At 39.9% G+C, this 23765-nt stretch overlaps 1 protein-coding gene across 7 annotated transcripts in view; it reads right to left on the minus strand.

Moving 5' to 3' along the window:
- ARL15 (ADP ribosylation factor like GTPase 15) overlaps positions 1–23765 on the minus strand; it is a 191428-nt gene that overhangs the window by 70687 nt on the left and 96976 nt on the right. For 5 of the 7 annotated variants that reach the window (XM_053408377.1, XM_053408374.1, XM_053408378.1 and 2 more), the window contains 2 exons: positions 22088–22147; positions 18253–18461 (listed from right to left, as the gene is read on the minus strand). In XM_053408377.1, coding sequence (XP_053264352.1) covers positions 18253–18461; positions 22088–22147 — 269 coding nt within the window. Of the gene's footprint in view, positions 1–17018; positions 17091–18252; positions 18462–22087; positions 22148–23765 lie in introns of all 7 variants that reach the window. The other 2 variants (XM_053408380.1, XM_053408379.1) reach the window with 2 other exon arrangements.

The following is a 23765-nucleotide window of genomic DNA, read 5'->3' on the forward strand; positions in this document are numbered from 1 at the left end:
AGCCCTTCAAATTAACCCCTACGTAAACTGATAGAGAAGATGTCTTCCATCGGTTTGGATAGTTGGGTTCCTGAAAAAACTGTCTCAAAGCTCCCCTGCACATAGAAAGAGGGGGTTTGTTCCTAGCACCCTTTCATGCACAAGCTTTATTCTGGTGGTCCATGGCACAATTCCCCATGAACAATTTGAAAATTGCCATGGGTCTTGGTGGACCACTTCATGTTTTTTCTACCCATTGTAGCAATTGTAATGAGCTGTGCTAGATGCAATATGATTTTTAATTGCATTTTTACACATGCCATGGACTACCTGAATGAAGCTCATGGATCCTAGTTTCAGAACCGTTATCTAAAGTATGCACAGAACTGGTTTTGTGATCCAGTGGGCATAAGACTTAGTTATCTAAACTTATAGGAGAATAGAAAAACAAAGTGTGTCTTACTGTTTAAGAGCATCCATTTGTTTGGCTTCCTAACGCCTGAATGAACAATAACATAGCTTGGAAGACTGCACTTTCATTTTTGTAAATGACAGCTGGGCCAGAAATAATGTTTGCTACACATCAACGACTATCAGTGCAACAGCTTAAAAGTATATGCACACATCACTTCAGTTCTCTTAACACCCAAGTGTTCAACACTACTTCCAATGTAGTTTCAAGGCAAAAAATAAAATTTAATAAAAGTGGTCATAAAAGGCACACCATTATCAATATTCTTTTTAATATATGAAAGCATTAGTGCTTAAATTACTATTTTACCAACACAAAACCGTCAACCATTAGAATGGTTGTTTATACTTACATTTAAAGCAAAATGATCAAATAAAGCTAACATTCCAAACCTGTGGGAACTATGATGCCAACCATGTGCTTGTGCAAAAATTCCCAAACAATCGTCACTTTTATAAGTATCAGAAATAAGAATTCTTTTGGACAGAAGTTTTAAACCTTGTACATGAATAGTAGATTTGCTTTGGTGTTCCCTGACCTGTCATGAAATAAACCAGGCTTACTACTTTGGTCTAGTTACAGATAGGTAGCCGTGTTGGTCTGCCATAGTCAAAACAAAAAAAATTTTTCCTTCCAGTAGCACCTTAAAGACCAACTAAGTTAGTTTTTGGTATGAGCTTTCGTGTGCATGCACACTTCTTCAGATACTCTGGTCTAACAAGTCTTTTTCACACTGTTCAATCACCCTGCATCTCTTCTCCACAGATACTACTTCTCTCCCACTCTCTGTCTAGCCATCCTCCCATCAAAGCAAACAAAATGTTCACTGTAACCCTACATTATTGCTCATTAGATCATAGATTAGTGGAGTGGAACTGCCTGGAGTTCCCAAATGATAGTGACACTTAAAAAACCCCAAAAACCATCCATGCCAAATGAAGGAAAGAAAGACTGAGCATGGGGTCACCCAGCTCAATGATCAAAAGAGACCAAAGGATGAGGAAAGTCCCCCCCTAAAATATTCTGTGTCATAAATCAGAATACAATCACACAACCTTCCCCTCTTTTTATTCATTTTGATATGCAACCATTTGAAGATTTTTCACCCTTTCAAAATGTGGAAAGTCAATTTTTAGCATTCCCAGTTTTCCATTTCTTTAAGGATTATTTATTATATCTGTCTATTGGCCTTTCTTCAGAAACCCAAGAACTGTGCCCATAGAATCTCAGTCTCTTTCAAGGTACTGGCTGAACTTGGATCTACTTACTGCCAACCATGGAACTACACCATGGAACACTTTAATGCCATTTCTTGGACCCAAATAACAGTGCATAATTATTTAGTAATTAACATTTAGGTTTCATTCATTTCTCCATTCCAAGATACAGCTTCTTAAGTGAAGAGTACTATTATGCCATTGTATCATAGCTTTCTGACTGGCAGCCAAGGTAATGAAGACCCGCCAGCATTTTGAAACAATGTATGATTTCCAGTAACTAATGTCAAAGTTTTTCTTTTAAAAAATCAACTTTGTGAAGAAACATTTCAAGTGGCCTTATTTAACACCTATGCAAAGGTGGAAAAGTAATCTAACATTCTGGAAGCAACTTCAAAAGTAACCACAAGAAATGGAATTGACAGCCAGTTCTCCATTTGAAATGATTCTAATAATCTTTGAAAGTAAGAGGTTGCCCCAAAGAAAACAGTAAGTAAGTTGTGTTTTTCTACATACTTGGCAGAACAGCTAAACCACAAACTAATACTTACGAACTATGGGGGCGAAGCTAATAGCAAACAGCATGCTATCTGACTGCCCTATAAAAGGTGTAGAAACATAGTCCAGAATCCGTATTAGACAGACACATATTAGAGAAAACTATGCAGAACCACAGATTAATTTCCTGCACTTGTTGTCTCAGCACTTCCCACTGCAAAAGACACAAGCTTCTACAGTGGTACCTTGTTTCTCGAACTTCAATCCATTCCAGAAGTCTGTTCGGCCCCCGAAACCATTCGAAAACCAAGGTGTGGCTTCTGATGCGCTGCAGGAGCTTCCTGCACTCAAGCGAAAGCTGCATTGAATATTTGACTTCCGAAAAACACTCACAAACCAGAACACTTACTTCCGGGTTTATGGCATTAGGGAGCTGATTTGTTCCAACAACTAAGCCGCTCGAGAACCAAGGTACCACTGTATTAAAAATGAAAGCAGCAGTTTTGTTTCTTTGGCAGTCAAATATGCTTCAGAACAAATCACAGAATGGTTCAGTTTCCATGCACATGTACCCAGTCTTTGTATTCTGTTATTATCCTTTAATACAAACACACACGTGTTCTTTGCAGATTTTCTACTACAGGAACTCCCAATTTGACCAGGGGTTGCGTTCATGCCCCCCCCCATGTGCGTTTGTGGAACGCGCATAAGCCTGCCCCATTACGCCCCCTGTTCTGCACTCTTCCGGGTCCAAAGTGCCCCATGCACAAAATTAACACACACAAAATGGTTGCCACCTGGAATCTCACATTTGTGTTCTTGAATGAGAAAATTGTTGTTGTTTTGCTATATTATATTTACTATATTCAGCAAAAAGGAGCGGTCTGGCTCGGTTTTCACCAAGACCAAGAAAAGGATGGCATTTAGTATTTCCCACAGTATTTCTCATTGCTCACACTGACTGGAGAATTAAGAGTACCAGAACATGACTTGCCAACTAAAACTGCTGAAATGGTTATCACTTTATTTCTTTTAATTGCTCTGTTAATAACTGCTGATGATTGAACATCAAGAAGGTCACCATAAATTCCCCACTTCCAATGCCTTGCTCTTGGGAACATCAAATGTATTCCAGTCTTCATGCAATGCAGCTTTGCAAAGCTAGTTTGGAACTTAGAGCTTTTCCAGTATTTCAAAATATAGATATAGGACAGCGCTATACTGATTCAAATGGGTCTTCTTTAAGCATTGAATGTCTGGATCTAAGCTTGATATTTATGGGGGAACTGGAAACCTGACAAATAACATATTTATCTAGCACAGTCACAGGTACAAGGCTTGAAGCCAGATACCAGAGCAAAGCTTCCACTGCAGCCATTGTCCAGGCTACTAGTTAAGACTACAGAGTCGTAGGCATGTTCTACCACATTTCTAACACCTTTCAGAAAATAATTAAACATTAAAGCTTAATAGTTAGCTAAAATCAGTTTTGCTTTGTTCCAAAATAGTATTCCAGATCTTATTCCCCTGAATAAAACTGTAGTATTTCAGATCTTGTTCCCCTGAATAAAACTGTATTGCTATATTACGTAACAGACTTCCAATAACGTGTTTGAACAAAACAGTTATGTCCTCAGATTCAATGACGACCAATGATAGAATACAGTTCTGGCAAAATAATCATTACAAGAACTTAATTATATTAATTACTCTGCTTCTAGCTGTATAAAGATTGTTTCTAGATTCTGGGTAGCTGGTATGTCACGTTTCTCTGAGGGTGTATGCTTGTCTGCTGCTGAATCATTGTTCGCTGTAGAAATGAGAGGGGAGAATGATTTCCTATCCCTCTAACAAAGTGCCATTATACACTAGACAGACTACATTTCAGAACAAATAATGGAACAGACATTGCCCTTAGCATTATCTTTAATTCAAAAATTCAATACATCCCACTTGGCAGTAACATTTACAAATTATAACATATTCTTTCTACAAGTTAAAAGCTAGTAGTAGGTGCAACACCAGTATCTTTTTTACATTTGATTTAAATATAATATAGTAAACTCTTATTATGCTAGAACACAGTATATAACCTAGCTGACCATGCTGGGAGAATGGCACAAATACATCAGCTTTAGTAATTGTTATTCATTACAAATGGTCAGTTAGGTTATGGTCAACGTACCCCGATAAGCAGCAGCAGTATATCACATACATTTCCAGTGTAAGTGGAATGCACTATATTTATAAAGTTGCCAGGATGACAGCCTTAGGACAGGCCCTGGCCAGAACTCTTGCAATATTTCATTACATTGCTGAACCTCAATGTTCCGTAACTAATTTCCACATATTTCCCATACATATGCACTTGATCCTTCTGGGACTGCAGTAACAGCTTTTTAAATTTTATTTCTTTTCTTCATAAATGCTGAATTTGCATGATCATGTCAATACCTCTTGAATTCGTGTACACCCTGAAGAATCCCATGTCACGGGGGCCCTTTAGATAGAATGGCTGTAGCCAAAATACAGGCCTGCAAAACAACTTGTTTCAGCAAAAGCTAAACCTGCTTAACAGAAAAAGCTGGTCGGTTTTTAAAATGCCCTCTGAACAGGAGAAGGGTGAGGAAATGGCCTGCAAGAAGAACTGCCACAGCTGCATTCAGGTCTCAATGGATCGCAAAATGCAGTGCTGAACATGCTATCTTCTCACCATGAGTGGCTTCTCCAGTGTGGCAAAGCCACCCATGGTGTACAAGAATACCATATATATATTAAAATTAAAACTAAACATACATACAAAAGCAGAAGGATCCTTTGGGCAAATAACCTTTACTATTGATATTGGGGGTGGCAACATGTCATTTTTTCTTCTTTTCTAAAGATTTGCTCTGTTTATAAATATCAAGTTGTTGTCCTCGAGGTCTTATGATATTTTTCACTTGAAGCTGAAAAGTTGCTAAGAATTCCAAATAGTAGCATACGCCACAGGATGCATCCAAACATTGTTACCATCATTTATATATAAAACAGATTTTTGCCGTGTAGTTGGAAATGTATCTTTTGTTTGTTTGCCCCATAGCATATCTTAATTTTTAAGTTAATCTTTTGGCAATTCCTAGGGACCAGATTTGACTGTATAATAAATTCTTATTTAACCCCTCTAAATATTTCCATTTTCTTATAATAAACTTGCTGGTATGTAGGTAGCATAGGTAGGAAGATCTAATCAATTATTTAACCAAATCAACCTCATTTGGCTCATCCAGTAATGCTAATGCTATTCTTGTTTAGTTATTGAGTCTTTTTCTAGGAGCACCATCTCCCAAAAGGCTGACACTGAAGAAGTATCTCACAATAAGTGGAAATATGTACCTTTATATTTTCTTGAAGCACCAGCATTTACTTACCATTTAATAATATCCTTTACTAAATAAAGGGACTTACCTACCTAAATGTATGCTCTTTTTCATTAAAATTCTTCAGATTTCAGGTTCTGTTTCAGGCTGGCCATTATTGTAAAAATCCCTAATCCAACATAATTCCTTTAGTCACCCTCAAAAAAAACTATTCTAACTATAGCAAAGTGGATGATAAAAAGCAAGAAAGAAAATAGGAATTGGTTACTTCCATCTAGGTTTGGATATTGTAATCGTTCTTAAGAAAGGACTTTGTAGGTCCTTAAGATTTTTATTAAGACAACAAGTTGCTGCTACAAGGATTCCAACTTGACTATCATTTTCTATACTGATCCATGCTTTAAACATTTGCTTTCTTTACTAATGGTACAGTAGTATCTTGGGTTACAGACGCTTCAGGTTACAGGTGCTTCAGGTTACAGACTCCGCTAACCCAGAAATAGTACCGCGGGTTAAGAACTTTGCTTCAGGGTAAGAACAGAAATCGCACGGTGGCAGCGGGAGGACCCATTAGCTAAAGTGGTACCTCAGGTTAAGAACAGTTTCAGATTAAGAACTGACCTCCGGAACGAATTAAGTTCTTAACCAGAGGTACCACTGTATTTGTTAACTGATCTGCCTTGTAACAAACGGATATTGGGGATAACCAGGACTTTTCAATGAGCTGGAACTCATTGAAACTCAGAATCATGGAATCATAGAGTTGGAAGAGACCACAAGGGCCATCGAGTCCAACCCCCTGCCAAGCAGGAAACACCATCAGAGCACTCCTGACATATGGTTGTCAAGCCTCTGCTTAAAGACCTCCAAAGAAGGAGACTCCACAACACTCCTTGGCAGCAAATTCCACTGTCGAACAGCTCTTACTATCAGGAAGTTCTTCCTAATATTTAGGTGGAATCTTCTTTCTTGTAGTTTGGATCCATTGCTCCGTGTCCGCTTCTCTGGAGCAGCAGAAAACCTTTCTCCCTCCTCTATGTGACATCCTTTTATATATTTGAACATGGCTATCATATCACCCCTTAACCTCCTCTTCTCCAGGCTAAACATGCCCAGCTCCCTTAGCCGTTCCTCATAAGGCATCGTTTCCAGGCCTTTGACCATTTTGGTTGCCCTCCCTGGACACGTTCCAGTTTGTCAGTGTCCTTCTTGAACTGTGGTGCCCAGAACTGGACACAGTACTCCAGGTGAGGTCTGACCAGAGCAGAATACAGTGGCACTATTACTTCCCTTGATCTAGATGCTATACTCCTATTGATGCAGCCCAGAATTGCATTGGCTTTTTTAGCTGCCGCGTCACACTGTTGGCTCATGTCAAGTTTGTGGTCAACCAAGACTCCTAGATCCTTTTCACATGTACTGCTCTCAAGCCAGGTGTCACCCATCTTGTATTTGTGCCTCTCATTTTTTTTGCCCAAGTGCAATACTTTACATTTCTCCCTGTTAAAATTCATCTTGTTTGTTTTGGCCCAGTTCTCTAATCTGTCAAGGTCGTTTTGAAGTGTGATCCTGTCCTCTGGGGTGTTAGCCACCCCTCCCAGTTTGGTGTAATCTGCAAATTTGATCAGGATGCCCTTGAGTCCATCATCCAAGTCGTTGATAAAGATGTTGAATAAGACCGGGCCCAAGACAGAACCCTGTGGCACCCCACTAGTCACTCTTCTCCAGGATGAAGAGGAACCATTGATGAGCACCCTTTGGGTTCGGTCAGTCAGCCAGTTGCAAATCCACTGAGTGGTAGCATAGTCAAGACCGCATTTTACCAGCTTCTTTACAAGAATATCATGGGGCACCTTGTCAAATGCCTTGCTGAAATCAAGGTAGGCTACATCCACTGCGTTCCCTTCATCTACCAGGCTTGTAATTCTGTCAAAAAACGAGATCAGGTTAGTCTGACATGACTTATTTTTCAGAAATCCATGCTGACTATTGGTGATCACAGCATTCCTTTCTAGGTGCTCACAGACTGTTTGCTTAATGATCTGCTCCAGAATCTTCCCTGGTATTGATGTCAGACTGACTGGGCGGTAATTATTTGGGTCCTCTCTTTTCCCCTTTTCGAAAATAGGGACAACGTTTGCCCTCCTCCAGTCTGCCGGGACTTCACCTGTTCTCCAGGAATTCTCAAAGATGACTGCCAGTGGTTCTGAGATCACATCTGCCAGTTCTTTTAATACTCTTGGATGCAGTTCATCTGGCCCTGGAGACTTGAATACATCTAAACTAGCCAAGTATTCTTGTACTATCTCCTTAGTTATTCTGGGCTGTGTTTCCTCTGCTGAATCATTTGCTCCAAATTCTTCAGGTCGGGCATTGTTTTCTTTATCGGAGAAGACTGAGGCAAAGAAGGCATTGAGGAGTTCAGCCCTTTCTGTGTCCCCTGTTTGCATTTCACCATCTTCTCCTCTGAGTGACCCCACTGTTTCTTTGTTCTTCCTTTTGCTATGAACATACCCATAAAAGCCTTTTTTGTTGCTTTTAACCTCTCTAGCAAGCCTGAGTTCATTCTGTGCTTTAGCTTTTCTGACTTTGTGTCTACACGTGCTGGCTATTTGTTTGAATTCCTCTTTGGTTGTTCCCCCCTTTTCCATTTTTTGTACACATCCTTTTTAAATCCTAACTCAGTTAAAAGTTCTTTAGATAGCCACCCTGGCTTCTTTAGGCACCTTCCATGTTTCCGTCTCATTGGTATTGCCTGAAGTTGTGCTTTTACTATCTCCCTCTTAACAAACTCCCAGCCATCATGAACTCCCTTTCCTTTTAGTATTACTGTCCATGGGATCTCACCCAGCACTTCCCTAAGTTTTATGAAGTCGGCTTTCTTAAAGTCAAGAAATTGAGTCCTAGTATGCTTGGCTGCTCCTTTCCGCTGTATAGTAAACTTCAGAAGAGCATGATCACTCGCGCCTAATGATCCTTCCACTTCTACCCCACTAACCAGGTCATCAACATTGGTTAGGACCAGATCTAAAATGGCTGTTCCCCTTGTTGCTTCTCCCACTTTCTGGACAACGAAGTTGTCTGCAAGGCCAGTGAGGAATCTGTTTGACCTTATGTTCTTGGCTGAGTTTGACATCCAACAAATATCCGGGTAATTGAAGTCTCCCATTACTACTATCTCCCTTCCTTTTGCATGCTTGGCCATCTGTTCCAGGAAGGCATCATCTATGTCCTCCGTTTGGCTTGGGGATCTATAGTAAACTCCCACAATGAGGTCACTGTTATTCTTCTCTGCCTTAATTTTGACCCAAATGCTCTCACTTTGGCTTTGAGGTTCTAAATCTTGGATCTATTCACAGGTATACACATCCCTGACATATAACGCCACTCCTCCTCCTTTCTTGTCTGGTCTGTTTCTCTGAAATAGATTGTATCCCTCCATTATTACATTCCAATCGTGGGACTTATCCCACCAGGTTTCAGTGATGCCTATTATGTCATATTTAGTTTGCTGTACCAAGAGCTCAAGCTCATCTTGTTTATTTCCCATGCTTTGCGCATTAGTGTACAGACATTGAAGTCCATTAATCATTCCCCCGTGTCTCATATTTAAGGATTTTTTCCTCCCACCACTAGGTCTGCGTGCTGTTTGCTCCATTCGGTCTATGACATTTGGATGATCATCTTCATCAATTGATAGACTCCTACCTTCAGGAGCACTGTCTCCCTCCCCCACATTAGTCAGTTTAAAGCCCTCCTGATGAGGTTTCTGAAATTTTTTGCAAAAACATTCCTCCCAACCGTTGTGAGGTGCAGTCGTTCAGTTACATCTTGGATCTTAGCCCCGGGGAGACAGCACACTTCCCGAGACATCTTGTCAGGCCCACAGATCACTGCTTCTGTTCCCCTCAGTAGGGAATCCCCTATCACCACTACACGCCTCCTCTTAGGTCTGGTCGGGGTTCTTCCATGAGCTGTCCGTTCCAAGGTCGCCTGCACATTCCCTGAGGACTGACTTTGCTGCTCGTCTTCATATACCTGATCGACTGTAATGAGGGAGAGATCCTCAAATGGAGTCTGCTCTTCGTCTTCCATGCTAGGGGAGAGGACCTCAAAGCGATTGTGTATTTCTAAACAATCAGAGCGAACCCTGGGCCTCCTACTTCTTTGAGTCACGTTTCTCCATATATCTGGCTCCTGTATTGGTGAACTAGCCTCCTTCTCAGGGGAGTCCCCTGTCTCCTCCTTGGTGGAGACGGCGTGCTCTGTTGCTTCCAAGAAGAGCTCCAGCTCTCTAATTCTTTGGAGCGTAGCTACACGTTCCTCCAGTTGTAGGACTTTGTCTTTTAAGAGGGCAATCAACATGCAATTGCTGCAGGTAAAGCTGCCTGCAACCTCTGGCAAGATGGCAAACATTGCGCAGGAACCGCAGGCGACTGCAGCTGTTCCCTCACCCTCCATCTTGAGAACGTGTCGTTGAGGGTGACTACAGCGGTCCTCCATCATAAAAAGCGTGAAGACAGGACAAATAAATCCCCCACACAAAAAACCTAGGTCTCCCCCAACAAACGTTTGAGACTAGTTCTCCTAAATCTAAAAGATGTATCAAACCCTGCAAGCTCTGATAAGCTCCTCCCACAGCTAATCACCTGCCTCAACAGAAACCCTGCCCCCTCTGACCTTTCCACAGGGAGACCAGCTAATCAGCCACAAGAAACACACACAAGAAAACCCTTTTTCTTCAGCTGCTGCCCTGCAAGCTCTGATAAGCTCCTCCCACAGCTAATCACCTGATTAGTTCCGGCACCTCTCAAGTGGATGCCATTGCCTTTACAGTGGTGCCTCGGGTTAAGAACTTAATTCGTTCTGGAGGTCCGTACTTACCTGAAACTGTGCTTAACCTGAAGCACCATTTTAGCTAATGGGTCCTCCTGCTGCTGTTGTGCCGCCGCCATGCAATTTCTGTTCTCATCCTGAAGCAAAGTTCTTCACCCGAAGTAATATTTCTGGGTTAGTGGAGTCTGTAACCTGAATCGTGTGTAACCTGAAGCGTATGTAACCCGAGGTACCACTGTATAAGAAAAGGCATTCATGGTGAGTTCTGGCACCTCTCCTTCTTAAAAAATAGCACTGGGGATAACCTAACCCCTTTTACGTTTTGACTTTTATAACTGTTTTTTAAAAAAATTCATTATCTCCCCTCACCCATTGCTGAAATATTTAACCTTCAATTATTTTTAGGCAATAGTGTAATGCTCTATTGGAAATAAAAAATGGAAATCTCTGGAAAAGATATAGCCTTCTTGATAAATAATGCATTTTAATTATTGCTGTTTCCCCCTTAAATTGATCGTTTTTGCCAACTTTTTATTGTTTTTAAGTTTGCTTTATAAGGGATATAAAATTAGCTTGCTAAGGTATATTTAACTGTTTGGGTATAATGACATTTAAATACCAAAATTGTTTTGAACCAATTGGTAATTGCAGCATACCAGGAAGGGTAGGGGGCAAGGCATTTTAAGTACTGAACTACGAAGTAGTCAACTAACAGAAGATTCTAAATGTCTTATGAAACTAGCCCACACATCCCATTATGTCCTTAGGCCCTATGTTTGGAAAAATACAGACCCACTTTCCTCTTGGCCCCTCACTATCCAGTTCCATGTCTTCATCACCATTTCCACAGGTCCTGGCTTTCCAGGTCACTGCCTTTTCTTTGAGCCAATCTAACAGTCTGCTACTTGACTTCTTGTAACTCTTGGGTGGGTGTCAACTGGACCCATCAAATTGTAAGTTTTTATTTTCTCTAATAAGCATAGAACTTCATCTATTGTCACCACTATCTGCCTCAGTTCCTAAGACTTCCCTTCTACAAAGGTTAGTTCAGGCACTGGGATCTGCCCTAAATCTTTCAAGGGTCCCAACCACCTCCCTAGATGGCTTCCTGCTATTGATAAATTTAAATAACTTCTTGTTGTTCATCTTAATGTTTTTAGCAATGTGTCCATCAAATTCTTTTTCAGCATCCCTTACTGTCTCTTTCCACATTTTTCTTGCCAACGTTTGTGGGTTTTATGGTTCTCTTCATTTGGACAAGTCTTATTGCCTCTATAAGCTACTCTGACTCTACCAGTGGTTTAGAGCAGGGGTAGCCTTCCAGATCTGCACCAGGCAGCATAATCAATGGTGAGGGAAGATGGGAATTACATGTAGTCCAATAAGTTCTGGAGAGCCACAGGTTTCCCATCCCTGGTTTAGAACCTTGAACTCATCCAGGATATGACAGACAAAATCTGGCAGCTACTTTGTGTTAGAACTGTTATTTTTTCCTGAAGTGAAAGCTTCATTAAATATTGTACTGTGTAAGTACAGATAACCTCTTAAAACCAACAGTTTCAGAAGCACCCTGCCCAAAATTCGTATTATATTCAATTGTCTGTAATACTAGTCCAACAACTTGTTTAAAACAGAAGGTTGCTGATTTCCAGGAGCCTCACATGGCACAGTAAGCTGATCCAGCAAGACATCAAGGGTGTAGCATTTGGGTGTAGTCAGGGCTGCATAAGGAATATGAATGAAGGGAATTGCTAAGTAGTTTATCTTGGCCTAGGGAATTCAAAGTCTTGCCACTGGGCTTAAGACTCCTGTTGAGTTAGGATGATGATACCAGGGTTGTAACTGACTTCCTACTCTGATACTCTTCACTACATAGTTGTCTGGGATGGAGGAAAGGCATGGTGCTTCACATTTATTTACACCAAAATGCAACAAAGAGGTTGACTAAAACAGACTTAGTTTGCATTATTATCACAGGAAAATCCTCAAATATGTGCAAAAGGTAAATGCAAGGGTAACAAAGAAGGCAAACGGTTAACAAATGTTACAGAAAGGTAGCCGTGTTGGTCTGCCATAGTCAAAACAAAACAAAAAAATTTCCTTCCAGTAGCACCTTAAAGACCAACTAAGTTAGTTCTTGGTATGAGCTTTCGTGTGCATGCACACTTCTTCAGATACACTGAAACAGAAGTTAACAAATGTGTTAACAAATGTGTGTGTCAAACTCTAGCAAATCTTATCATCAGGTCCAACAACCAACAAGCCTCTGTAGGCAAAAAACAAAAACCCATCACAAAGCCCACAAGAGAACACCTAGATAAAAATCAAACTCCACAGAATGGACTAGCTTGCCACACACACAAAACTGTGAGTCGACAAGGAAAAAAAGTCTGAGCAGGCAATTAAAAAGAGGGGAAGCACAAGGCCCAGATGGGTTTTCAATGGAGTACATTTTCAATGGGTATCTATAAGAGCTTCCTAGACAGCATTATAGAACCATTCAGACAAAGGTTCCTGGACGCCATTCAAAACAAAGGCAGCATTATAGTAATTAGCAGAAAATGGAATGCTTAATTAACTGGGAAAGAGTCTACACTTTGCTCATCATACATCCCCATCAACTGAACTATTTGGATGCCAAGAAAATAGGTAAGGCTTGCCGCTAAGACTGGAAAGATTTTCTCTTTTTTCCCAAATTAATAAACCAAAGCCAAACTGATTTGACCCAAGAGGCTGCTGCTTCTCAGTCACCCTTAAGAAGCACTGGGGTTTCTCAATCTATTTAAAAAACAGCTTGTTCAATAATGTATCAGGATTGAAAGCAGGAACTTAATTTACTGAAGAGAAGATACAACATACACTGATGAACAGCAGGGTTTTGTGTAAATAAAGGCTTTCTTGATTATTAAAATGGCTTTAGGCTGCTCCCATCTGGGTTCTAACAACAGAGTGGTGACATCCACATATGAAAACCCACACTGGGACAAATGGGGACAGAACACATTCTTTTTTCTTTTTTAAATATTTTTTCTTAAAGATTTTCCTCGCTTACTGAAGCACATGCATTGTCTCTTTCTTCAGGTTGCGTTTTCTACAGATCACTTGGATTTGTTGTGAGACACTGGTGTTATATACAATATACGGTTGGGAAGAAAAGAGTGGGGACGGGAGAGAGGAGTGGGGTGGTAAAGCTTATGTGCTTTTACTTAGTGTTTGCGTGGGGTTTTTGTGTAAGTGTCACTTGGGTAGGTTCTCTTTCTATTTACTTCTTATGTTTCTTTCTTGGCGAGAGAGGTTGGGGTGGCCTAGGGCGTGGTTGATTATCTTTGGTTGGCTGCAGTGGGATTTGTTTGTGTGGGGGGGGGCGCAGATTGTTGGGTCAAGTTAGCCATATTGAATCATATGCTGTTGGTGGGTTCGTGTGGTTGTCTTGTTGTCTTGTGTATGTGATAAAGAGGAGCCATACTGGAGTGAAGGCGTCCTCTTCTCTTTCTCCCCATGTCAGTTTCAGTCTATTGGTTAGCTTTTCTAGTAAGGCTGTTTCCCATACTACTTGATACCAGTGTTCCATGTTTATTCCTGACAGATCCCTCCAGTGTCCGGCTATGATGTTTCTGGCTGCTGAGAGTAGGTAGGTTATGATATCTTTATAGTGTGAGTGGGCATTGTTATCTTGGAAGATGTTCAATAGGGCCAGTTCTGGATGTTTTAGAGGAAAGAGTATGCTGTTGTGGGAGTATTTTTGATTATGTCTCTCTCCAACGTATCTATTGTTTTGTCTCATCTTCTAGAATGTATGGGATTATGTGGTACACTTGGTTGGCGATGTAGTATAGTTCGGTGTTGGGGATTCCCCATCCTCCTTCTGAGGTGAGGAGGTGCAGGTGCTTGGGGCTTATTCTTGGCTTTTTGTGTGAGAAGATAAACAAGTGTAGTTTTTTCTGCCACTTGCAGCATTGGGTTGGTAGAATCCAGATTGGAAGGGTTTGAAATAAGTAGGTTAATTTTGGAAGGTTGATCATTTTGATCATGGCTATTTTAGCTGAGACAGTGAAGTTAGGATTACTCCATTTCTTCAGGTCTTTGTGAATTTGTCACCATAGGGTTTATAATTGTGGTGGTATAGTTTGTTGCCTTTGTCCATGGAGTTTTCTTGGCAGGGATACTGGAGTGGCTTGCCAGTTGCTGCTCCAGGTGGATCACGTTTGGTCAAAACTCTCCACTATGACCTGTCCATCTTGGGTGGCCCTGCACAGCATAGCTCATAGCTTCTCTGAGTTATTCAAGCCCCTTCGCCACGGCAAGGCAGTGTCCCATGGACTGCAAGAAGATAAAATGCATCCATTCTTAAGGAAATTAGCCCTGAGTGCTCACTGGAAGGACAGATCGTGAAGCTGAGGCTCCAATACTTTGGCCACCTCATGAGAAGAGAAGACTCCCTGGAAAAGACCCTGATGTTGGGAAAGATGGAGGGCACAAGAAGAAGGGGACGACAGAGGACGATATGGTTGGACAGTGTTCTCGAAGCTACAAACATGAGTCTGACCAAGCTGCGGGAGGCAGTGGAAGACAGGAGTGCCTGGCGTGCTCTGCTCCATGGGGTCACGAAAAGTCAGACATGACTAAACAACAACAACAAGTTTGCTGAGGTTTCTGGTTATTTGTACCCTAGGTATCTACTGGATACGGCAGAGTTTTATCTTTGAGATGTTGGTGAATTCTTTTTGGAAGGGGAGTGTTGAAGCACATAGCCTCAAATTTGGCAAAGTTTACTCGTAGGCCCAAGGGACAGAGCATATTTGGAAGCATATCTCTGAAGTCCTGTTTCTAATATTAACCTCTGAAGGAGGGACTTCTCAATGCAGGAAGTTCATCATGTTCCAGAGATTTTGAACATGCAGATCATTCTGGATAAGCAAGGAAATTCCAACTTAGGATATTACATTACAACTACAGGTAACAAACAGTGAGCAAGTCATGCTTCTTTAAATCCCCGCTTCCTCAGTGTCTAAATTGGCTTACTGGATATTAAATATGATCCCTAAAGGAGTTTTTCTCTGTGATTTGCCTACTGTATAAATCATATGTTTAGAAGAAGCAGCACATTTCTAAACATTAACTTAATTTCTTAAGATGATCAAATAAGAAAGCATAATGTTCAATGCTAAAACAGGAAGACATCAATGTAAATATACTGTCAAAAGAATTGGAATTCTATATCATCTTGGCAGCATGCAAACCAATGGAATAAAGCCACAATCTTACACTGGGCATTTGGTACCACCCACTCTGGAATATACCTATAATTTAAAAAATCACACCTAATTTGAAATTTTGACAGGGACTAGAACCTCCAGAGACTTTTTAAATGTTTTTGCATTTCTTTATGACATAAGTAGCTGACCATCATTTTCAAGACAACTTTCTTCACAAGCCTGGCAAAATTGGAACTATACTTGATGATTCGATAAAGTTGACAGTCTTTACATAGACCTTGTTATTCTAACTCATATGAAACCACTTGTTCTACATGCCTATTTTATAGCTTTGTTTTTCATCTTTTAATTTATTTCTGTAGTCATAATTGTTATATATGTTTTATATATATTATAAAATGAAATAATAATAATAAACTTTACCAAAAAAAGAAGGGAAGCCATAGAATAGAGAAGCTATAAAAATTCTCAAGTTTTTAACATACTTTAAGGGTATGGATACATGTACATTGCTTTTCACATAAGCAAGTAACATTACCAAAAATTATGGATCTGATTCCTTGGTTTGCAAATTAAGTTACATGTGTTTTTCTTCTTAATGGGTTGGATAAATAATCTGTACAATGCTATTTTAAAAAATGCCATATATAAAGAAAAATATTTGCTTAAAAAGCTTCATATTTGGAAAACGTACAGTATACCTCCCACAAGTCAATATCACTAACAGCTGTTGCAGAATCTTCTTGGCTCTTGCATAGTTTTAGGCAAAAGGGTTTTGGAACTACTAATCAGCATTCATACAACATTTCAGATTGAAAAATGCTCTGTGGTCTTCAAGATTGCCCTTCAAGGTACCACTGTCACTATTATCACTATATTAAAGATAGATAACCATATCTGAGAAATAGGCCACCCAATGCATATATAGTAAAGAGAGGATATAATGTTGACCTTTAAATTCCTAAACAGCCTAGGACCTGGATACTTTAAGAACTGCTTCATCAATAGGAATCTACCTAAATAATGAAATCAGCATTGCATGCCAAAGGATCCCATTCAGGTGCATGCAAAGGTATGGGCTTCTGAATTCACATATCCCCATCAACTGTTGCACTCTCCTAGCTTCAACACCACCACCACCACCACCACCACCACCACACCAGAAATGTCAAAAAGAAAGACCACGTATTTTGACAAGACAGCACTAAATCCCTCTTTCAATAAATGCATAATTTAGTGAGCGCCATTTTGCATTAAGCACAGAAAATTGATTTTCCTACTGCTAGAAACTAATGAACACCTAGGCTTCATTTGTCTCCTTAACTAGAAGTGTAACTCTTATTTGATTAGCTTTTTGTCTTTCTTCTTCTGTGAAAGGATTAAGTCTACAATGAGTCAACTCTTTTAAAAAGCTAATCTGAGATCTAAGAAGATGCCTTACATTGAGTTAGACCATTAGTCCATCGAACTGGCAGTATCTCTCCAGGGATTCAGACAAGTGTCTTTTCCAGCCCTACATGGAGATGTAAGAGAATTAACTCCGGGCTTTCTGCATGCAAAGCGTATGTTCTTCCACTGAGCTATGACACTGACACATGTACTTACTTTTGTGAACTTTTCATATTAGTGAAGGATACCCCCACCCCAAAAAAAAGAAGAAAGAAAGAAATGGGGAAGTACAAACACTAACAGGTTTATTGTTGCAGATTAACTTCTCATGGACTACAGTACCACTTCATCAGTTGCATGAAGCTACACAAATGTAGAGCAGGTTTAATCTGTGATAGTTTGTTCTGGTTTTGGAAATTTCAATTGGCCCAGAATTTGACAGCTAGGTTAATGTTTGGTGTTAGCTGCAGGAAGTGCATAAAACAAGTATTATGTGAGCCTTGCTGCTTGCTCATTTGTTTCCAGGCTAAATTCAAGGTCCTAGAGCTCACCTTTAACAGGTCTAACTCTAGGGTACTTGAGAGAGCTGGTTCACTTATGTTCCTTCCACTGCAATTTGGGAATGAACACCTGTTGAAAATCCTACCATTTATCAGGCTGATGGCCACGATCAAACATTCAGTGTAGACCCAAATTATGGAACCATAATTACAAATGCACAGTTTTGCCCATTCCTCACAGTAACCATATTATAAACAAGATTAACCCTCACCCTCCTGGAGTTGGAAATCTGTGCTAAATTTTTAAAATGTTAGGAGCAGGAACTGCAATTTAACCGCTAACCATTAGCATGAGAGTAAACATGAAAAGCTTTTATACAGAAGTGTGTATATTGCTGGGAGCTTCACGCATTGGAGGACAGAGAGTGCTAAGGCTGTTCAAAAAATGAAAACAAGATTAAACTAACAGCAAAAAAAAATCCCAGATTAAAAAACAAACAAATAAACAATGCAGGCAGGCAGGCACTTTCAATAGCTTTCGGTAAAGTCAGTTAAAAGCATCATTTTCCCCTTAAGCAAGATATGCGTTGAAAGAAGAATTCATCAAACCCTTACAGGTCCTGCACATCACACAAAAGGTCCATGTGCAGAGTGTGTGTCTGTGTGCACGCTCTCTCTCGCTCTCTCTCTCTCTCTCTCTCTCTCTCACACACACACACACACACACTCACTTCCCATCACAGCAAATGACTAGGAGCATATAAGACCTTGCTGTGTTAAACATACCTCTTGTACTGAACGAGCTGCTGGCTTGTCCTGATGATTGGCCAATATTAAAAATGGCAAAGTGCATAACTGTGGATGCTGAAGCGCAGAGTGCAGTTCATTTCTAGCAATTTCTAAATCATCTTCTGAAGAGGCACTGTCTAATACAAATATTACTCCTTGGGATCCTTGGTAGTAACGACTCCAGTACTTCCTAATATTGTCAGCTCCTTTAATGATAATTAAAAACAAAACAAAAACAGAAATGTTGTCAGACCAAAAAGAACAATAAGATTAAGTACTCATTAAAAAAATTAACTATTTTGTGCTGTGAACCGCCCTGAGATCTTCAGATAAAGGGCGGTATGCAAATTTAATAATTAATAACTAATTCCATAGCTTGTATATAAAAATAAGTAAAGTCAATCTCTGCTCCTACTCATGTTCATATTTTAACCTTTTACACTCTCAGTAAAGTGTTATCAACTTAATGGGACATATTTTGGTCTTTAAAACATGGCCAATCTTCTCTGTTCCTAATACCAAAATGGCTACTGCTTTCTGGCTTTACTTTTGCTATTTTAATTGTTACCTGTTTTGCAAATTTTTTAAAAGTTGGATAAAAATATGTAAGTAATAATAATTCTTTACTTTCACCACAATACCTTCATCTCTCTGTAGGACATTCATCCTAATACCTCTCTGCTCTATTTAATGGCTTCACTTCCCGATTTACAAATATTATTGGTTTTTTAACACTTTTAACTCTCTTTTGGACTGGTCCCTGCCTTCCTTACCAGACACTCCACTACTATTCTCATAATTCCTGCCAGAGGTCTTCACAGATTCAATGCCACCTACCACTTAAGAAATATTTTTTTTCTTCAAATGGCATTTAACCCTTCGTACAGCTCCTTTAAAGGCTACTTATTCTGCAGAGCCCCTTTTTATCCGGACTGCAAGAACTTCAGCTGGTCTAGAGAGAATAGAACTTGCAAATCATCATCCAATAGCACTTTATCAACCCTAGGACTAAAAAGGGTAAGTGAATTTGCCTTTTGTTTTTCCATTCATTTTTACTTTCCCCTGAAACATCTCCAGCTGTCTGTTACTCAGATAATGAACTGACAGGACAAGTTGTCTGTTCCAACTCAGAAATTTTGCCCTTATGCAACTGCTAAGCACCATATTGGGCACTAACCCAATGTCCTCATAGAAGGCTGTCAGCGTCCGGCAAAAATAAAAGCAGACTGCAAGCCTTACATAAATGAGAGTTCTGTTTAAATAAAACAGCAACTTTTTCTTCAAAGGAAAAAAGAGAAGAGTCATGTTTCTCAAGCAATCTTTTTCATCGGCAATTTATGTCAGCATTTAACAGATAGATTAGCAGCTGACCAATTTAATCCCATGCAGTGAGTCTCCTCAAAATGTAAAATTGAAAATAAAGTTTTTGATTTTTCTGGAGCCACACTCAATGCATAAAAGAGGTCATTAACATGATGATCAATAGGATGATCAGAAACCAACATGCTAGAATTTCGTATAGGTAAATATATCCTTATTAAATAAGTTTAAAATTTTAAAGATTTGCCTTTTGTAATAGCCACAGAAGTAAAGTTGCTTTGGAATTGAATACAGCAAACATATTTTGCCAGAGACGTAATATGTCCTGATTTCTATCAATATTCTACTCGCCTCTCCCTTCCTATTTAGAGTTTCATTTCAGATTTCCATTCATAAGCAACTCAGTCTTGGGAAAATTACTGGATTTCGAACCAGTATCACATCCAATACTTCAGACACAGTTCATAGAAGATTCTCAGTTCAGGAATAGGCAGATACTACTGGCAAACTAAACAGTTCGTTGTTTTTTCCCCTTTGGTTCCCAATAAGCTTTCTTGAGTTGTTCCATGAGTATATGGATGAAATAAATAAATAAATACTTAGACAGCAGCCTTGGACAGCTTCCTCCTTTATCTGAGGCCACTGGCGGCCATGATTATTATGTTCTACCACCACTGTCAGAGGAAGTATGCCTCTGTTCCTGGGAATCACGCGTGGCAGACTGCTGTTGCACTCATATCCTGCTTGCAGGGTTCTCACAAGCATCTGGTTGGCCGCTGTGAAAACAGAATGCTGGACTAGATGGGCCATTGGCCACTTCAGCAATATCGCCAAATGGGAAGAATTTCATCATTAGCTACTTTTAAGAGCAATACTTCCATTAAAGAGGCATCACCATACAGAATTGTTTTCTGTAAAAAAAAAAAAATGGATACAGTGGTACCTCAGTTTTCAAGTGTCTCGGAAGCCTAACATTTCGGAACCCGAACGCCGAAAACCCAGAAGTAATTGCTTCCATTTTTGAATGCGCCTTGGAAGTTGAACAGCTTCCGCTGTGGTTTTTTTCTTTTTTCTCCATTGACTTTGCCGACCTTCCTTTGCGCCTCAGTTGTCGAACATTTCGGAAGTCGAACTGTCTTCCGGAATGGATTACATTCAACAACTGAGGTACCAGGGTATGGAGATTTAATAATTGTGGATTAGTATCTTGGCTAGAGTCTGCTTAGTAGATGTAAGTAATTGCAGCTGTAATAAATTGCAGTTTTAGTGTGGTAGCACCTACACTTGGGAACTCCCTGTCTATTGGCATCAGGCAGGCATCTTCACTGCACCACTTTTGGGGTGCTTAAAACATTTTTGTTTAGGTAAGCCTATCCAGACTCATATGTGTTGACATGTTTTAATCTTTTTTTTACTGTTATTTTAAATTATGTTTAAGTGTTTTTTATTGTTTTTAACTGTTTTTAATTGATCATTAAATTGAACAGTGGTACCTCGGGTTACATACGCTTCAGGTTACAGACTCCACTAACCCAGAAATAGTGCTTCAGATTAAGAACTTTGCTTCAGGATAAGAATAGAAATCAGGCTCCGGCGGCGCGGCAGGCCCCATTAGCTAAAGTGGTGCTTCAGGTTAAGAACAGTTTCAGGTTAAGAACGGATCTCCGGAACGAATTAAGTACTTAACCCGAGGTACCACTGTACTTATAGGTTTTACTACACTCAAGCAGTATCTGCATTTTGTTAAATGAAGTAAAATAACTATGTCTTCAATGTGTACTTCAATACAGCAGCCTAAATTGATAATACCATTCATATGAATTAGGAGGTTCTCAGGTTTTTTGCTACTCAGAGATCTGTCTTGGCTAAAGTTTCAAAAATTATCATTCCTTACACTGCGTTCACACTCTTTCAAGATACCACATTCCCAGCATTTGTATGGATATTATTTTTAATGCTTTACTAGTCCTACTTCTGAACCAGTGTCAGTGGTGCAATAATCCATCTCTGCACAATACACGACATAAGACAGAAGTAAAAGCCAGATCACTATTGCAGGCCATGTTCAACTAATGAGTCCCACTAGCAGAAGCCAACAGAAAGTCTTCTGCTAGCACCACATGAATCCCCCCTCCTCCCCGCTTTGACTGGGAGAACCCTCAGAATAGCATGTTGGGGGCGGAGGGAGAGGGTCGTTCCATCTGGCAAGCTGAAATGCTTGCGCTGACAGAACTGCCATATTGCTATGTTGAATTCCTCCCTTTAAGTAGATACATAAATTATGGGAGTAGAAATGCAAGCTCTGCACCTCAGCTGCTATTCTGAATTTCCCTTGCTTTCATCCTGCATCATGTCCACTCTAGATTGTACTCCTTTAAGCTTATGCTTAGTATCTAGCGGTCACAGGTGCTTGTTAAGTATTAAATAAAGTATTATTTATTATCATTAAGAGAGAGAGACCAAGAAATGGAAAACTACCAGTCAGATATTCAGTTGATTAATAGTGTTATACCTCCAAGCTCTTTTACATTCAAGATGGCATTCTGGAATGGCACTGCTTTTATGCTAAAACCTGAAATCAGAACAAAAAAAGTTAGTAATTTTTGCAGTGCAGAGACTATCCAAAGCAGTATGCTTGTTAATAGTAGTAGTACTCCTCTCTGCTTTGGGCCTTCAACCTCTTGTGATCTTTAAGTGCCTGGGCAAGGTTTCAAAAGTTATCTTCTCCCTAATCCCTTCCCTAATCCCAGGCCCTTCCCTTTCCTCCATTCCTCCGAGAATCATTTTGCTGCCAAAAATATTTAGAATTACTTCAAAACATGAATCATAGAAGCAGGATAGTTATATAAAATAAAACAGTGTAACAGTATTTTGCATAATTTTGACAGAATTAGGGAAATTTTTTTATTTTTGGAAAGGAAGCAGAGGAGACACACGCTTCCAAATTCTGTTTTCCATATTCTATTTTAGCTGATTGTAAAGTTTATCCTTATTCCATCCAGATAATAGGTACAACAGCAGTGGATTCAAAAGGCTGATGGAAGATTATCAGTTGCTTTCCAATTCTGTTTATCTCTCCACATTCTTTCAATTCATACCACTCTGTGAAATCAAATTAATCTCTCTGTAATGAGAAATTGTACAAATGCAAAATTCAGAGCCTCCCAAACTCAAAAATAATTTATCATTACATATTTTCAGAGACACCTGGGGCACAACTTTTTTTTAGGATTAGAACTGGATATACATTTCAGTAAACCTGAAGCAGTGAGGGTGTGGCAGAAGACAAAGGATGGAAAGGTGCCAATCTAGAAACAGCTGCTCCAGGCGAGGTAGGAACAGTTCCTTAAACCGGAGCAGCTGGACTTCTCTAAAAAGGTATCTGCAGGAGGACAATCCTGTAAACACTGCTTCCTCACATTCCTTTAGTCCATTCACCTGCTACCCAGTACCTAGAATCAGGGCCAAATGACCCAGTCTACAGTGATGCTTTCCCAGTTTCCCTGGAACCCTTCAGCTGGAGTGCAGACTACATGTACAGGCCTCTGCAGTAGTCAAGTTTTTCTTTAGGACAAGTTTACTACCCATATGGGATGAGAGAGTAGTCAGTGATGTGTAGGGGACCTCACTGCTGGCTCTGAGTAACACTAGATGACTCTTGGGGTCCCTTCCAACTCTATGAGTCTATAGGATAGATTTGACCCACTCCTGGTGCTTCCATACCTAACCCTCCAGAAATCATTAAAATTAAGCAGCTTTGGTTACTTATTTCAATTGTTTTGAATGAATCCCTTTAGTTTGCAAATGCATCCAAAGTTGCATCTTCTCCTGGGTATGAGTATACAAGGCAACATAATCAATTACCTACCAATTTTATTTTTATTGCTCACTGCCACAGTGCACATTTCACACAGTAAACGGTAAGAATGCAGAAGTTACGACTCAAATCCTGCCTAGGCTATTTTCTTCTCCTCCAAAACATTTATATTGATTTTTCAACATTAATAAAGTAAATCAAAATAAACAAAGACAGAATTTATATGTCAGTACACATAAGCTGCAGCGTTCAAAACTCCCATTGTTTTAGGCGCATTTTGCAAAGGGGAATTTCATTAATGCAAGCAGTTTCTGAGCTCTGGGAGGAGTACTGTGCCTAAGATTTCAGATTAAAACTGCCACTGCTGGAACCT

The sequence above is a fragment of the Podarcis raffonei genome, chromosome 11 (assembly GCF_027172205.1).
Source record: "Podarcis raffonei isolate rPodRaf1 chromosome 11, rPodRaf1.pri, whole genome shotgun sequence".
NCBI lineage: Eukaryota > Metazoa > Chordata > Lepidosauria > Squamata > Lacertidae > Podarcis > Podarcis raffonei.